The 18,788-nt window shown below is 39.7% G+C and overlaps 1 protein-coding gene across 2 annotated transcripts in view; it reads left to right on the plus strand.

Moving 5' to 3' along the window:
- Nucleotides 1-18,788, plus strand: part of LOC124387351 (Fc receptor-like protein 5) — a 48,917-nt gene that overhangs the window by 17,781 nt on the left and 12,348 nt on the right. Inside the window, exons 3-6 of one of the 2 annotated variants that reach the window (XM_046851661.1) lie at nucleotides 10,943-10,978; nucleotides 14,203-14,238; nucleotides 15,348-15,674; nucleotides 15,965-16,240. In XM_046851661.1, coding sequence (XP_046707617.1) covers nucleotides 10,943-10,978; nucleotides 14,203-14,238; nucleotides 15,348-15,674; nucleotides 15,965-16,240 — 675 coding nt within the window. The remainder of the gene's footprint in view (nucleotides 1-10,942; nucleotides 10,979-14,202; nucleotides 14,239-15,347; nucleotides 15,675-15,964; nucleotides 16,241-18,788) is intronic. The other variant, XM_046851662.1, reaches the window with a different exon arrangement.

An 18,788-nucleotide genomic window follows, 5' to 3' on the forward strand; every position in this document is an offset into this window, starting at 1 on the left:
CTCATTTCTACTAAACACCTTTGGGATGAATGCGAATGCACCCCAGGTCTCCTCACCTACAGTTGTGTTCAAAATTATTCAACCCCACTGAAATTGATTGTTTTGGTCGGTTTGACATTGATTATGATCATTCAGTCATCCTGCTTACAATTAAATCAAAGAGGCACGTGTAGGTCAGACAAATATAACATAACATTTATAATGAAAAACCCACAAATGTCTTTTCTGAGCTCACATCATTATCAGTTTTATTCAACCCCCAAGTGACATTCAATCTTAGTACTTAGTACAACATCCTTTACAGTTATAACAGCTTTTAAACGTGAAGCATAGCTTGACACAAGTGTCTTGCAGCGATCTACGGGTATCTTCGCCCATTCATCATGGGCAAAAGCCTCCAGTTCAGTCACATTCTTAGGCTTGCGCACTGCAACTGCTTTCTTTAAGTCCCACCAGAGGTTCTCAATCGGATTTAAGTCTGGTGACTGCGATGGCCACTTCAAAATGTTCCAGCCTTTAATCTGCAACCATGCTCTAGTGGACTTGGAGGTATGCTTGGGATCATTGTCCTGTTGAAAGGTCCAACGCCTTCCAAGCCTCAGGTTTGTGACGGACTGCATCACATTGTCATCCAATATCTCCTGGTACTGAAGAGAATTCATGGTACCTTGCACACGCTGAAGCTTCCCAGTACCTGCAGAAGCAAAACAGCCCCAAAGCATGATTGACCCCCCGCCATGCTTCACAGTAGGCAAGGTGTTCTTTTCTTCATAGGCCTTGTTCTTCCTCCTCCAAACATAGCGTTGATCCATGGGCCCAAACAGTTCTAATTTTGTTTCATCAGTCCACAGAACACTATCCCAAAACTTCTGTGGTTTGTCCACATGACTTTTGGCATACTGCAGTCGACTCTTCTTATTCTTTGGGGACAGCAAGGGGGTGCGCCTGAGAGTTCTGGCATGGAGGCCTTCATTACGCAGGGTGCGCCGTATTGTCTGAGCAGAAACTTCAGTACCCACATCTGACAAATCTTTTCTCAGTTCCTCAGCAGTCACACGGGACTTTTCTCCACTCTACGCTCAGGTAGCGCACAGCAGTCGAAGTCAGCATCTTCTTTCTGCCACGACCAGGTAGCGTTTCAACAGTGCCCTTTGCCTTGAATTTGCGAATGATGCTTCCTATGGTGTCTCTTGGTATGTTTAACATCTTTGCAATCTTCTTATAGCCATTGCCCTTCCTGTGAAGAGTAATCACCTGTTCTCTTGTCTTCCTGGACCATTCTCTTGACCTCACCATGTTTGTAACCACACCAGTAAATGTCTAGAAGGAGCTGAGTATCACAGTCATTTTAAAGCTGCCTAATTGGTGCTTATTAGGCTTTATTGCTGCTCCCTGATATCCACAGGTGTTTTCAATACCTGATTGAAAACACTTCATTGAACCTCTGTTCTTCAGAGTGGTAGTCTTTAAGGGGTTGAATAATTATGTCAATGAAGAATTCACAAAAGAAACATTTACTACTGTATTACAAAACTAATTGATGTCATTTTAGTTGCATATGGTTCTTTAAGAAGTGCTTGTAGGATTTCATTCTGAATACAATTACAAATGTACACTAAATTCCCTAAAACCATTTACAGCATTGGGGGTTGAATAATTTTGAACACAACTGTAAGTTGGACTTATAGTACAGAGGAAACTTATGACCCATACTGCCATTTTTGTTACAATTCTAGTCTGTTTAGAGAAACACCTCAATAGAGCAAGTTCAATCTTATACACACTAATACCAAACAAATTATCACATGTACATACACCAACCAGGACTAATATTAAGACATTATGACCGGTGAAGCAAATAACAATGATTATCTCATCATTATTATCTCTGTTAGTGAGGGGATATATTTAATCAGGCAACACCTGTGTAGTGTTTTCGCTCTGCGTTGTGTGCGTTTTAAAATAAAAAGACTCCACACGTTGGTACAATCGTCATATAGTTTACTTCCATCTTCTGTGTTCTCTTATCACTCTCATCACTGTATTGAAACAACAGACACCATCAGATAATAAATGGACATTCTCCGGTCTGGCCATGCCTGTCAATCATTACATATTCTCTCAATGTATATTTATGTAACAGAAAATACATTAGATACATGGACCTTCTTATGGATCATTAAAAATAAAATGCATCTTTAATCAATCAAATTTATAGCAATGAAAATGTTTTTTTAACTCAACTTAACTAAAGGATGTTGCTCGTGTAATGGCGGACATTACCCGAAACAATTATAAAATTAACTATACACATTATAACATCTATCAATTGAATTACTAACCATAAATCAAGAGAAACATTAACAAATAATCATGTTTAACACAAAAATTTCTTAACCAATTAGTATTTATTATTATTCTAAAACTTTTTCCCAAAGAGCTGATAAATTATACCTCTCATCGCTATCACATTCGGCAAAAGAGAGAGGGCGCAAGGAAATGACTTCAGCTCTACCTTCGCGCTTAAACGTGAAAGCTTGCGTGAAAGCACTTCATATTCTACCTGTGACGACGTGACCGTGCATCACTCATGCAATCGCCAATACAAATTTAAAAAATAAATAAAGAAAACCCACACCTTAATACCACTGATACCACTGATCAATCATAACTCCAACAAACTAGTGTGACACCATTACACTTGCCACACCAGAACATTTTGTCCTCAAAGTTGATGTGTTATAAGCAGGGAAAATTGGGCAAGCATAATGATTTTAGTGTTTGATAAGGGTCAAATTGTGACAGCTAGATGACTGGGTCCGAGCATCTCCAAAACTGCAGCTTGTATGGACTGCAGTGGTCAGTATCTATCAAAACTTTTCCAAGGAAGGAACAGGGGTGAACCGGCGACAGGGTCATGGAGTCTGAGGCTCATTGATGCTTGTGAGGAGTCAAGCTCCTGTAGCTCAAACTGCTAAAGAAGTTCATACTGTTGATGCTTGATGGGTCATGACTGTTTTAACATCAAAAGGGGACCAACACAGTATTAGGCAGGTGGTCATAATGTTATGCCCAGAGGTGGCAAAAGTCCACATATCCTTCACTCAAATAGAAGAACAGATACTCATGTTTTAAAGACTCTGGTAAAAGTTGAAGTTCTGACTACACTTTTTTACTCAAGTTAAAGTAAAGAACTTTGGGCTCTGACATGTAATTCAGTAAAAAGTAGTCTTTATTACTACCTGTTTTAGTGTCACGCTGGTAACTGGATGTCACACTGTCATATGTCATATTACAATTAGGGTTGTCAATCGATTAATATATTTAACCGTGATTAATCACACGATTGTCATGAGTTAACTCACGATTAATCGCAACTTAATCACACATTTTTATCTGTTCTTAATGTACTTTAAAGTAATACTTTGCAAGTTTTAATACTCTAATCAGCATGTACACTTTATGCAAATGTATGTTTATTATTAGTGAAACCAAACTCAACATGCATGAAGATGAAATATTTTTGTAAATGTCAAAGTAATTATGGTGTTTTTAATATTACGTAAATCATAAGGACACTTTGTTTCCACACGGATGGTTAATGAGGTGATACCGGAGAAACTGTACCTCTTTTAACTTTCATATGAATTACATAAACAGAAAATATACATTTCGCGCTTTCTAATAATATATTTATTATGTTTGTGAAGCAAGCATTTACTGAGATTCTGGTTGTTGTATGTACTCTACATTTCCAAAAGTATTGGTCACCTTAACTTACCTGCTATATGTGATTATTTTTCAAACGGTTATCACAAAACTTGAGGCATTCAATTGTAAAGGACGTCTTTATATGTGCTATAATAAAATGCAGAAACAAATGCTTCTCGTTAGTCCTATACACTCACTGCTCTGTGACTAATTTTCACAGCTTTCATTTCTCATATTTACCAAAGGGTGCATATGAGAAAAGAAAGCTTTAAAAATGTGTCTTAATTGTTTAAGCTTTTGATCACAAGAACACTGTTCTCATGGATATTAAAGAATTGCAAACATTGCAAAAGTATTGGATCACATGAACTTTCCAGCTATATGTGGTTCTTTTCCAAACTGTTACCACAAAGCTGGATTCACTCAGTTGTACACAACGTCTTTAGATGTGCAATAATATCATTTTGCGTTCTCTTGAACTTGGAAACCCAAACCCGTTCCAGCATGGCATCCTGATTTATCTAAATTTAACACCCATAAATGCTAACAATTTTGATGAAATGGCTAACAACATAGACACTATCCTCACTAGCACATTAGACACTGTTGCCCCCATCCGGTTAAAGAAGGTTTGAGAAAAAAACACCCTGCGCCATGGTTTAATAGTCATACACATGCCCTCAAGAGAATAGCCCGTAATCTGTAAAGAAAATAGAGGAAAACTAAATTGGAGTTATATAGAATTCCATATAAAGACAGTATACTCCACTACAGACATGTGATAAATGCTGCTAGAGCTGAGCACTGTTAGGTAGTTCTCTCTGTTAGTTTAACTAGATCTTAGTGCTGCATTCCACACTATAGATAATGATCTTCTCCTAGATCACTTACAAAATTACATCGGCATTCAGAGACTGGCATTAAGCTGGTTTAAATCATACCTATCTGTTCCTTACTATTTTGTAGACTTAAATGGAGAGCTATCCAGGTTAATGCACAAAAACAGCCTTCTTCCACCTTAGAAATATTGCTAAGCTAAGAAACAAGTTGTTTATATCTGATGCAGAGAAGCTCGTCCATGCATTCATGACCTCCAGACTGGACTATTGTAATGCATTACTAGGTGGTTGTCCTGCATCATTAATAAACAAGCTACAGTTAGTTCAGAATGCAGCAGCCAGTTCTCACAAGGTTGAGGAAATATGACCATATAACCCCAATCTTCTCATCCCTACACTGGCTACCTGTTAAGTTTCGAATCGACTACAAACTACTGCAACTTACTTACAAAACACTAAATGGTTTAGCTCCCATGTATCTATCCAGTCTTCTAACATGATACAATCAGTCATGAGATCTCAAAACTCGGGACGTCTAGTAGTTCCTAGAATAGCAAAGTCCACTTAAGGTGGTAGAACATTCTCATATTACCCTCCTATTTTGGAATAGTCTTCCTGACAGTGTTCGTGGTTCAGACACACTCTACCCCAGTTTAAGTGCAGATTATAAACGTATCTTTTTAGTAAAGCCTACACATAACATACATCACATATCATAACCTTGTGCTCCAATACATCTGATCAAATACACATTATCAACTTGTGCTTCTTAATATCATGAACAGCAGCTACGCTAATTTCTCTCTACTGTCCCTCTTTCTCTACCTATTCCGAGGCATCCTGAGGTTGTGCCAGCCCTAGTCACGTCCCACCTCATGAAGATTGTGGACCTTTAAAGAAGTAGATGCCAACCCCACAAATATCAAGAACAATCTAGAGACGTACCAGCACCAATTGGATCCCACTTCATGTGGAGTTTGGACACTGGACTTTCTTGATTGTTTAAAGACTCATTAAAGGCATGGAAAAGCTGGTGTTGGATCTATAATGATCACAAATGTTGAGCTATTTTATGAGTTGCTCAGTAGCTCCTAGTTTTATAACCACAAAATGACAGTATAAGACTGTAGAACGAACATAACTCATAATCTCATAAACATTTACCTATTAAACAGCATCTGCATAGAGCAAACCCACTGTTCCCATCTTGTATCTTGGTGCCCAAGGCAGATTCTTTCTTTCGTTTCTGTACAGATTACAGAAAAGTGTAGCCCGCCTTACCCAACACATGGACATCGGAGCAATCGGTGCCCCGGTGTACAACTGCAAAACCCTCAAAGGACTCATAAATAACCCAAACAACACAATAAATGATGACCTGCGGCAGAAGCTACGCGACCGCGGCATGCTCCGAGAACCAGGCCTCCAGACCTCGGCTTCGCCTGCGGTGGATGGACGGAGGAGGGGAAATCGAAAGCGCTCCGCAAGGAAGCAGAAAGCGAGCAGGTGCTAATGCTAGGCTAAAAGCTAACCCTAGCTCTACTATCTCTTCTGCTGGCAAATGTCTGCTCCCTGGACAATAAATTAGACTACATCAGACTCCAACAAGCTACTCAGCGTAAGTACAGACACTGCTGTGTTTTTGTGTTTACTGAGACGTGGCTGAGCGACAGAGTTCCGGACACCGCCATTCAGCTGGACGGGCTAGCCGTGTTTCGTGCCGACAGAAATGCAGCTTTGTGTGATAAGACTCGCGGCGGCGGTCTGTGTGTTTACTTCAATATGGAATGGTGTAAGAACTCTGTCCTTGTTTCTACCTACTGCTTATCGCTGCGGGAGTTTATTGTTGTGAGATGAAGACCTTTTTATTTACCCCGGGAATTCACCACCGCTATTGTGCTCGGAGTGTACATACCACATAGCGCTAATGCTAAGGAAGCGCTCAGCGTGCTCTACGGGACTATTAGCGAACTTCAAAACACACACCCGTATTACACATACATATTGTCGCCTGAGATTTTAATCACGCAAATCTCAGAACTGTGCTTCCCAAATTTCATCAAAATGTGGACTTTGCAACCAGAGGAGAAAACACGCTGGATGTTGTTGTTTACACAAACATCCGGGGCGCATACCGGGCGAAGCCCCGCCCCCACCTCAGGTAATCAGACCACATCTCTGTTATGCTGATCCCAGTATACAGACCACTCAGCAGGCGTTCAAGAACAGATCGAAAACAAGTGAGAACCTGGCCAGCAGGATCCATGTCTGCTCTCCAGGACTGTTTTGAATGCACTGACTGGGACATGTTCAGGGAAGCTGCAACCAATGGCGATTTCATCAACTTGGAGGAGTACACGTCAACAGTGACCAGCTACATCGGCAAGTGCATTGATGATGTGACCATCTCCAAGATCACTACACGCTCCAACCAGAAGCCGTAGATGACCGCTAAGGTGCGTGTGCTGCTGAAACAAAGACACTCTGCCTTCAGAGCAGGGGACAAGGCGGCCTTGAAAACAGCAAGGGCCAAACTGTCCCGTGCCATCAGAGAGGTGAAGCGCGCACACGCCAAGAGAATTCAAGGCCACTTCCGGGACAGCGGAGACACCTGGCGCATGTGGCAGGGCATCCAGGCGATCACGAATTACAAGACAACATCACCTGCTTGTGACCGTGACGCCTCCCTCCCAGATACCCTGAACGACGTCTACGCCCGGTTCGAGGTGCAGAACAACATGGTGGCGAGGAAGACCATCCCTTCCTTCCAGTGACCAGGTGCTCTGTCTAACCACAGCTGAAGTGAGGAAAACTCTATGCAGATTAAACCCACAGAAGTCTGCTGGACCAGACAACATTCCTGGCAGATTGCTCAGGGAAAGTGCACAACAGCTAGCGGATGTCTTCACCGATATCTTCAACATCTCCCTGAGCAGCGCCACTGTTCCTACGTGCCTCAAGACAAAGACCATTATTCCCTTGCCAAAGAAGTCTACTGTCTCCTGCCTCAATGACTATCGTCCCATTGCACTCACACCCATCGTGATGAAGTGCTTCGAGAGGCTCGTCATGAGGCACATCAAGACCCAGCTTCCATCCACACTGAACCCTATGCAGTTCGCGTATCGTCCAAACCGCTCCACGGACGATGCCATCTCCACAACCCTCTATCTGGCCCTCTACCACCTAGAAAAACAAGGACTCGTATGTAAGGATACTGTTCATAGACTTCAGCTCAGCATTTAACACGATTGTCGCTCAGTACCTGATTGAGAATTTGAGCATAATGGGCCTGAACATCCCCCTCTGTAACTGGATCCTGGACTTCCTGACTGGGAGACCTCAGTCAGTCCTGATCGGAAACAGCATCTCCAGCACCACCACACTGAGCACTGGAGCCCCTCAGGGCTGTTTGCTCAGTCCACTGCTGTTTACTCTGCTGACTCACGACTGTGTAGCAACGCACAGCTCGAATCACATAATAAAGTTCGCCGATGACACGACCGTGGTGGGTCTAATCAGCAAGAATGACGAGTCAGCATACAGAGAGGTGGTGCAACGGTTAAAAGCCTGGTGTGGAGCCAACAACCTGTCTCTGAACGTCGACAAAACTAAAGAGATGGTTGTTGACTTTAGAAAAACACAGGGTGACCATTCTCCACTGATCATCGATGCAGTGGATGCTTGAGGAATGGAGAAGGAGTCGAGGCCTTCCAAGCCCCACTGAGCATGTTGCTCTGATCCTGAATCCCGCAGATGGTGCTCCTCTGCTTGCGAGCCATGCAGATGGCACTGAGGACGTTGCTCTGCTTTAAAGCCCTGCTTTAGAGATGGCGCCACTCTGCTTTATTTCTTCACATCAACCTGAAAACCTGGGTGCCCACCCCTGACAAAGCCCCAAGGAGGCTCGCCCAACACCTCATCAGGCCCTTCATGACTTCCAAGACACTGTTTTTAGTGGTAGTCCACCTGAAGTCTCTCAGAATTCTCCACTACCAAATGTGCAATATGCATAAAAACATATACAGGTGATCTCAATAGATTGTAAAATCATTAAAATGTTGATTTATTTTAATAATTCAAAACAAAAAGTGAAACTCAAATTAAACTGATTCATCACACATAGACTGATATATTTCAAGTGTTTATTTCTTTTAATTTTAATGATTATGGCTTACAGCTAATAAAAACTCAAAATACATTAAAATATTACTTAAGATCTATAAAAAAGAAAAGATTTTTTACACAGAAATGTTGGACTACTGAAAAGTATGAACATGTACAGACCTCAATACTCGGTCGGGGCTCTCTTTGCATCAATTACTGCAGCAATGTAGCGTGGCATGGAGGCGATCAGTCTGTGATGCTGCTGACATGTTATCGAAGCCCAGGTTTCTCTGATAGAGGCCTTCAGCTCTTCTACGTTGTTGGGTCTGTTGTCTCATATCTTCCTCTTTACAATACCCCATAGATTCTCCATGGGGTTTAGGTCGGGTGAGTTTGCTGGCCAATAAAGCACATGGATACCAAGCTCCTTAAAACATTTGGCAGTGTGGGCAGGTGCCAAGTCCTGTTGGAAATTTAAATGATCATCTCTTCATAAAGCTGGTCAGCAGAGGGAAGCATGTAGTGCTCTAAAACATCCTGGTGATGGCTGTGCTGACCTTGGACCTGATATAACACAGTTGACCAACATCAGCAGATGACACGACTCCCCAAACCACCACTGACTGTGCAAACTTTACACTGGACCTCATGCAGTTTGGATTCTGTGCCTCTTTTTTTCCAGACTCTGGGACCTTCATTTCTAAATGAAATACAAAATATTTTATCTGAAAAGATGACTTTGGCCCACTGAGCAACAGTCCAGTCCTTTTGTCCTTTGCCCAGGCAAGACACCTCTGACATTGTCTCTGGTTCAGGAGTGGCTTGACACAAGGAATGAGTCAGTTGTAGCCCATGGATATGTCTGTGCATGGTGGCTCTTGAACCACTGACTCCAGCTGCAGTCCACTCTTTGTGAATCTCCCAAATTCTTGAATGGGCTTTGTTTCACCTTTTTCTACCACATTATTTCCTTCTTTTCAACTTTCCATTAATGTGCTTGGATATGACACTCTGTGAACAGCAGCTTCTTTAGCGATGACCATTTGTGTCTTACCGTCCATGTGCAGGGTGTCAATGATTGTCTGTCAGATTGTCAAGTCAGAAGTCTTCCCCCATGATTCTGTAGCCGAACCAGACTGAGACACCATTTAAAGGCTCAGGAAACCTTTGCAGTTGTTTTGAGATAATTAGCTGATTAGAGTGTGACTCCACTAGTCTCCAATATTGAACTTTTTTACAATATTCTAATTTTTTGAGATACTGAATTTTGGGTTTTCATTAGATGTAAGCCATAATCATCAAAATGAAAAGAAATAAATACTTGAAATATATAAACTTTTTAAATGATATTCTAATTTATTGAGATGCACCGTACAGCAGAATATAACCTTCACTTTAAGCAAGAATATATAATGAGCATCTAGTACTCCAAATTTTGTGAGCTTCATGCAATAAAACAATAAGTAAACCCATATAAAGGAGGAAAATAAACTTTGGTAAGATGTACAAGAGACATTTCAAAACACAACACAATGTTGAAAAAGTGGAAAGCAACTTTAGAAAAAGAGCTGTGGTGTTAAGACTAAAGAACTTAGATGTTTAAACTAAAGTTTATTGAAGCCAAGGTGTTTGGGGTATGCAAAGATATGTAAACTATGAAAAAAGAAGGAGTTTGCAAGACCTCTTAAGATTACTGGAGAACGAAAATTGTTAAGGAGGAGATATTGGAGGGAATATGTACATTTCACAAGGTGTAGATAAGAAAAAGAAGGATTTTTTTTCCACTTGATTTTGCACTTGCGTGTGACAGCTGACTTGTGCCATTACTCTTTAATGGGTTTGAGGTCTCCAAAGAGGCACCTCAAGCCAAGATTATGCCAGAAACAAGCCTTCACCATGGGTGGTAGCGTTGGACGTCTTCAATGATTAGCTCATGCCAGGAGGACATGGCATGGCCTGCCCCTATGCTCATGCAAGGGGTGCAACAGCACAACTCCCTTATATGACTGGCTCATTCTATGGTCAGTTGTCATAGCCACATGTGTATACATTTTCATTCATGTAATGTCTCATTCCATCTTATTATTGGTCCTCATGTGTATGTGTCTTCCCAGTCACAGTGGTATTTACTTTGGAGGTTATTTATGTGTGTATACTGCTTTGTGTGTCTTTTGTTTAAAAAGTAACTCATTCAATTCACCGAGGCTTTTGTGTATATGTTAAGTCTGCCTCAATTACTAAAACTTTTCCATGTTTTTATGTTCACTGTTTCTCTTCTCTTTTAGTGCTGATTTCACTTATACAAATGGCACATACTGAAGGTGATTACATACCGGATATTTATTTTTTACATGTATTTCTTTTTTATTACAACCCCAATTCCAAATAAGTTGGGACTATGTGCAAAATTTAAATAAAAACAGAATGCAATGATTTGCAAATCTCATAAATCCATATTCCATTTGATTATGATTGACAGGTGACTCCACCTATAGTATGGCAGCAGAGAGCCAGAGACAAAACACAAGGGGTGGTGGAAGATCGAAAAATACACAAAACACAACTGTCTTGCTGTTTTGTGTGTCTTTAATTGTCTTGCTCAAATATGAATGGCCATCTCTGAAAAATATGTTTTCTGGATGTAACCATTTGTTACTCTAAAACCAGTACATACCATTCAGCATTGATGGAGCTTTTCTAAATGTGCATGCTGCCAATTCCACAGACTCTAATGCACTTCCATGCCATCAGAGATGTGGCTTTTTGTACTGAGCACTGATAACAAGCCAAATGGTCCCTCTCTTCTTTAGTACAGAAGATGTGGTGTACATGTTTCTATAATAAATTCAAATTAATCTAAACACAAAAAAGTTTTCCACTTTCCCCAGTACATTTTAAACGAGCTTTGGTCCAGAAAGGTTAGTGGCATTTCCGGATCATGTTTACGCATGCCTTCTGAATTATTCTAAAATTGTCCCACATCTTTAATAGTAAAAGGTTCTGCCTCTCTAAGATACAATATTTATACCCAATCATATATTTATACCCCAATAGTTAATGAGCCATAAATTTTATTTATTTCTTCTTTTAAAAACACTTACTATTTCCAGCCTTATGTTGCCCGGCCCCAACTTTTTTAAGACCTGTTGCAGCCATTATATTTAGTTTTTTTACATCTCTTTAAAAAGGTAAATATGGCAGTAATTCTAAAAAATAGAAATATCTCTTGTTTTTAGGTTTAAAAAGACGAGGAATTAATACATTTCAAATTACTTATCTAATGACTGAGCCTAATTAGGTTTTTAATTTATAATTAGTATTTTTGTACTTTTTTTTTTTACACCTTGATATATACATTAAAATATTACTTAAGATCTATAAAAAAGAAAAGATTTTTTACACAGAAATGTTGGACTACTGAAAAGTATGAACATGTACAGACCTCAATACTCGGTCGGGGCTCTCTTTGCATCAATTACTGCAGCAACGTGGCATGGAGGCGATCAGTCTTTGATGCTGCTGACATGTTATCGAAGCCCAGGTTTCTCTGATAGAGGCCTTCAGCTCTTCTACGTTGTTGGGTCTGTTGTCTCATATCTTCCTCTTTACAATACCCCATAGATTCTCCATGGGGTTTAGGTCGGGTGAGTTTGCTGGCCAATAAAGCACATGGATACCAAGCTCCTTAAAACATTTGGCAGTGTGGGCAGGTGCCAAGTCCTGTTGGAAATTGAAATGATCATCTCTTCATAAAGCTGGTCAGCAGAGGGAAGCATGTAGTGCTCTAAAACATCCTGGTGATGGCTGTGCTGACCTTGGACCTGATATAACACAGTTGACCAACATCAGCAGATGACACGACTCCCCAAACCACCACTGACTGTGCAAACTTTACACTGGACCTCATGCAGTTTGGATTCTGTGCCTCTTTTTTTCCAGACTCTGGGACCTTCATTTCTAAATGAAATACAAAATATTTTATCTGAAAAGATGACTTTGGCCCACTGAGCAACAGTCCAGTCCTTTTTGTCCTTTGCCCAGGCAAGACACCTCTGACATTGTCTCTGGTTCAGGAGTGGCTTGACACAAGGAATGAGTCAGTTGTAGCCCATGGATATGTCTGTGCATGGTGGCTCTTGAACCACTGACTCCAGCTGCAGTCAGCTCTTTGTGAATCTCCCAAAATTCTTGAATGGGCTTTGTTTCACCTTTTTCTACCACATTATTTCCTTCTTTTCAACTTTCCATTAATGTGCTTGGATATGACACTCTGTGAACAGCAGCTTCTTTAGCGATGACCATTTGTGTCTTACCGTCCATGTGCAGGGTGTCAATGATCGTCTGTCAGATTGTCAAGTCAGAAGTCTTCCCCCATGATTCTGTAGCCGAACCAGACTGAGACACCACTTAAAGACTCAGGAAACCTTTGCAGTTGTTTTGAGATAATTAGCTGATTAGAGTGTGACTCCACTAGTCTCCAATATTGAACTTTTTTACAATATTCTAATTTTTTGAGATACTGAATTTTGGGTTTTCATTAGATGTAAGCCATAATCATCAAAATGAAAAGAAATAAATACTTGAAATATATAAACTTTTTAAATGATATTCTAATTTATTGAGATGCACCGGTACAGCAGAATATAACCTTCACTTTAAGCAAGAATATATAATGAGCATCTAGTACTCCAAATTTTGTGAGCTTCATGCAATAAAACAATAAGTAAACCCATATAAAGGAGGAAAATAAACTTTGGTAAGATGTACAAGAGACATTTCAAAACACAACACAATGTTGAAAAAGTGGAAAGCAACTTTAGAAAAAGAGCTGTGGTGTTAAGACTAAAGAACTTAGATGTTTAAACTAAAGTTTATTGAAGCCAAGGTGTTTGGGGTATGCAAAGATATGTAAACTATGAAAAAAGAAGGAGTTTGCAAGACCTCTTAAGATTACTGGAGAACGAAAATTGTTAAGGAGGAGATATTGGAGGGAATATGTACATTTCACAAGGTGTAGATAAGAAAAAGAAGGATTTTTTTTCCACTTGATTTTGCACTTGCGTGTGACAGCTGACTTGTGCCATTACTCTTTAATGGGTTTGAGGTCTCCAAAGAGGCACCTCAAGCCAAGATTATGCCAGAAACAAGCCTTCACCATGGGTGGTAGCGTTGGACGTCTTCAATGATTAGCTCATGCCAGGAGGACATGGCATGGCCTGCCCCTATGCTCATGCAAGGGGTGCAACAGCACAACTCCCTTATATGACTGGCTCATTCTATGGTCAGTTGTCATAGCCACATGTGTATACATTTTCATTCATGTAATGTCTCATTCCATCTTATTATTGGTCCTCATGTGTATGTGTCTTCCCAGTCACAGTGGTATTTACTTTGGAGGTTATTTATGTGTGTATACTGCTTTGTGTGTCTTTTGTTTAAAAAGTAACTCATTCAATTCACCGAGGCTTTTGTGTATATGTTAAGTCTGCCTCAATTACTAAAACTTTTCCATGTTTTTATGTTCACTGTTTCTCTTCTCTTTTAGTGCTGATTTCACTTATACAAATGGCACATACTGAAGGTGATTACATACGGATATTTATTTTTTACATGTATTTCTTTTTTATTACAACCCCAATTCCAAATAAGTTGGGACTATGTGCAAAATTTAAATAAAAACCAGAATGCAATGATTTGCAAATCTCATAAATCCATATTCCATTTGATTATGATTGACAGGTGACTCCACCTATAGTATGGCAGCAGAGCCAGAGACAAAACACAAGGGGTGGTGGAAGATCGAAAAATACACAAAACACAACTGTCTTGCTGTTTTGTGTGTCTTTAATTGTCTTGCTCAAATATGAATGGCCATCTCTGAAAAATATGTTTTCTGGATGTAACCATTTGTTACTCTAAAACCAGTACATACCATTCAGCATTGATGGAGCTTTTCTAAATGTGCATGCTGCCAATTCCACAGACTCTAATGCACTTCCATGCCATCAGAGATGTGGCTTTTTGTACTGAGCACTGATAACAAGCCAAATGGTCCCTCTCTTCTTTAGTACAGAAGATGTGGTGTACATGTTTCTATAATAAATTCAAATTAATCTAAACACAAAAAAGTTTTCCACTTTCCCCAGTACATTTTAAACGAGCTTTGGTCCAGAAAGGTTAGTGGCATTTCCGGATCATGTTTACGCATGCCTTCTGAATTATTCTAAAATTGTCCCACATCTTTAATAGTAAAAGGTTCTGCCTCTCTAAGATACAATATTTATACCCAATCATATATTTATACCCCAATAGTTAATGAGCCATAAATTTTATTTATTTCTTCTTTTAAAAACACTTACTATTTCCAGCCTTATGTTGCCCGGCCCCAACTTTTTTAAGACCTGTTGCAGCCATTATATTTAGTTTTTTTACATCTCTTTAAAAAGGTAAATATGGCAGTAATTCTAAAAAATAGAAATATCTCTTGTTTTTAGGTTTAAAAAGACGAGGAATTAATACATTTCAAATTACTTATCTAATGACTGAGCCTAATTAGGTTTTTAATTTATAATTAGTATTTTTGTACTTTTTTTTTTTACACCTTACATGATGTTTCTGACATGACAAAATTGTGTATCAAGTAAATAAAATACAGAATTAAATATAATTTTTGTATTTCTTGTGTAACAGAGACACCAAAGCCAGTACTAAGTGTATCTCCACAGAACTGGCTGACTGAAGGAGACTCAGTGACTCTAAGCTGTGAGGTTACAGACTCCTATACAGACTGGACATTCAGCTGGTACACAGTTGATAGACAGAATCAATTTTATTCTTATTTTTTTGATGAAGAGTTTAAACCGAAGCACCTCTCAGACAGCAGCAGAGGATCTGGAGGCTCCTACACTCTCAGTCCTGTTGCTCTTAAACACACAGGAGTTTATGTGTGCAGAGGAGAGAGAGAAGAACCAGCCATTTACACAGGGTACAGCAATGAACAGCCTCTATGGATCACTGGTGAGGAAAAAATAACAAATCTTGTGTGTTGAAGTGTTGAATATAGATGCAAACATATAATATAATAAATAAATAAAATACATAGCATTTATTTTAAAAGTAGAGAATCACAGCTGTGTAAATGTTTGGTGTAAAACTCTATTTTCACCCTCTTGAGTGGGACAGGTAAAGGATTTTTCTTATTCAAATAGTACTGTTTAAATAAATGAGGGTTGTAAATGTGTTCACTACAATTTATGCAATGAAACACAACCATAATAACACATGAACTATAACATTTTGTGTTTAAGGTGAATCTCCTCCAGTGTCTCTGATCATCAGTCCCAACAGAACTCAACACTTTACTGATGACTCTCTCACTCTGAGCTGTGAGGACCAGAGTAACTCTACTGGATGGACAGTGAGACAATACACAGACAGTAAAGAAGTGTTTGATTTTTTCCTGTGGTATTTATTTACAGAATCTACAATGGAAGTTAACTCCCTCTCCTCAGACCAAACTGGAGTTTACTGGTGTGAGTCTGAATCTGGAGAAAACAGTAATCCTGTCAACCTCACAGTTCATGGTGAGTCTTCATGTAGTGAGGAAAAGTTTCAAGTTTGATTACAGAATATTCAGAATTAAAACATTTGGATAACTGATCAAAAAGAGACACTTAGCTGGATTATCACAGTAAGTTTATGAAAGTTGTGAAGGTTTTGTGATTGTTATTTTACCCAAACACACCAACAAATGACACAGTATATAATACTGTAAATAAATGTGTAATTATAATACACACCATAAACTAAAGATATTTAAATAAAATCATTATTACAGAATTTTATTACTGAATGTATAAATAAATATTCATGATTAATCTCTTTTACTGTATATAATTCAACTTTTTTTTAATTTACATTAAATATTAATAGTGATCTTTTATACTTATCTGCTCATCTGTACGAATACATGTACTTGTATTAGTATAATGCTTTGAGAAGAACTGACATTAGCAGAAAGCAGATTTACAAAAATGAATACAAATTTGAAATACAAAATATAAAATATTTCTATAAATGTATTTCAATTTATTTCTATCCTCTTTTAAAGATTTTAGAGAAATCTGGATTAAATTTTTTATTGAAAAAAAGCTAAATTAATGGTAAATGTAAATTACTTTTTCAATGATTAAACCAGCAATGGTGGTGCAGAAAAAAGAAACTCTGGGAGATTCCATGAAGGAGAATTCTTAAGAGGAACCAGGTTTAAAAAGAAAGCACGTCTTATCTGTGTGGCAGACACTAGTGCTCTTATAATTCAAGATTGATTTGAAAAAGGAATGATTTACATTAATTTAAAAAGTATTTGTCATTAGTTTATAGTGAGATGTCAGTGTGTCAGGCGAAAGAATGTGCCAGAAACCGAAGTGAAATCCACAAAGGTTTTTTGAAGAATGAAGAACAAAAGGGCAAGGCAGAAAACGGCAAACCGCAACAAAACTCCAGGTTAACTAACCCTGGTGAAAGCTGTGACTAGACAGTTGCAACTAAACACACAGAATCCCGTAAACAAAGAAAAACCAAACAATGTAGCTTGAGTAGTCCGACAGTGTTTCTTAGCCTAAGCTGTAGAACGGACAATGAGCTGGTGGAGGAACGGAGGTCATGTAGCGTGAGAACTGATGAGGGCCAGGTGTAGATGATTAGTAAGTAGGAGAACTGCTTGGAGTGATAGGTGGGTTAGGTGAAGGTGTGGCTGGTGGATTCCTGACACAGTGAAAACAGCTGAGTGTGTGTTTATCAGGAAAAGATTCACTGTCAAATGTGAGAGAGTCATATGATTCCACTTATTTGGTAAAAGGATTGGCCACCAGTGATGTCAAGAAGAATTAAAACATGTCTAAAGTCTTATCTAACAATTTGCTTTAATTAGTATTACAGTGGAACCCGGTTATGTCGATGTCCTAGGGGGTCGCCAAAAAGCATCGAGATAACCGATGATCGAGATAAACGAAAATCAAAATGGCGGCAGTATATTAACGTGCTTGAAATTTCTTTATGTACATGATGTGCGTTAATAAATGAGAATGTGCATGTGCGTGTTTTTGAAGGGTTTTTTTACACAACAGCGTTGCCGCAATTTGTTTGATGAAGGCATGCTATAAAAATACATACAGTACATGTTTATCTGTCATGAATCCACCTGCCACGCCCCCTTCGGCCCCCTTCAGCGTGGCAGGTGCCTTTTCGGCCGCTTTCTCTGAAGCTCCGCTTCAATCGCGCACATATGGTGCTTGTTTATCATCATCACCAGCTCCTATTTAAACTTCCACACTCTCACTGTCCGTTATTGTTGGTATATGTTGGTTCACGGCGGTCGTTGTTATTGCGCATGCGTATCCCGGTACATGTCTTCCCATCCGCGCTCTCTCACCGGCTGCTGTTTTCTTTCCAAAGCGCATCGCGGATTCCCCCGATCCTGCTGGTGTTCATTCTATGCTTTTGGATGGTCATCACACGTTCCGCGCCACCAAGCGCGGCTTTCGCCTCCCGTTCATCGCATAACATTTAACAGCAAAAGGCATATGTGCACTAACTAACAGCAGAGATTCACCAGTTGTCAGGAATCCACCCGCCACGCCTCATTCAGACTAACCGCTCACTTACCCACTCTCGGGGTCCGTTATTACAGTATATGTGCTCATGCTGCACCCGCTACATACCGTCTCCTCCCGGACTCCTCGCTCACTCCACAGCTGCGTTTTCCTTCCCCAGCGCACCTCGGACTTTCAACGCTTCCCCGTCGCTTCCTCTGCGCCGCACTTCCTCGATAACACACCGTTGATGTTATTATTGGACTGCCGTTTGCCGGATTATCCCGATCTACGCGGGTATTTTGTGTTGGCTCTGCCTTTGTTAAATAAAGTTACTCCGGCTTCCGCCTCTGCACCACGCCCAACACCAGTATACAATACAACACCTGTAGCAGCTGTAAGACTTGATTATTCCGCCACTTCCGCGAGTTCTTCTGCGGCTGCACCGAGATAACCGACGTTAAATGGCAAATTTTTCCACCCTTGTGTTCGAGATATTAGGGTTCGGCGACATAAAAAAAGTCGACATAACCGATAA

The sequence above is a fragment of the Silurus meridionalis genome, chromosome 6 (genome assembly GCF_014805685.1).
Source record: "Silurus meridionalis isolate SWU-2019-XX chromosome 6, ASM1480568v1, whole genome shotgun sequence".
Classification (NCBI taxonomy): domain Eukaryota; kingdom Metazoa; phylum Chordata; class Actinopteri; order Siluriformes; family Siluridae; genus Silurus; species Silurus meridionalis.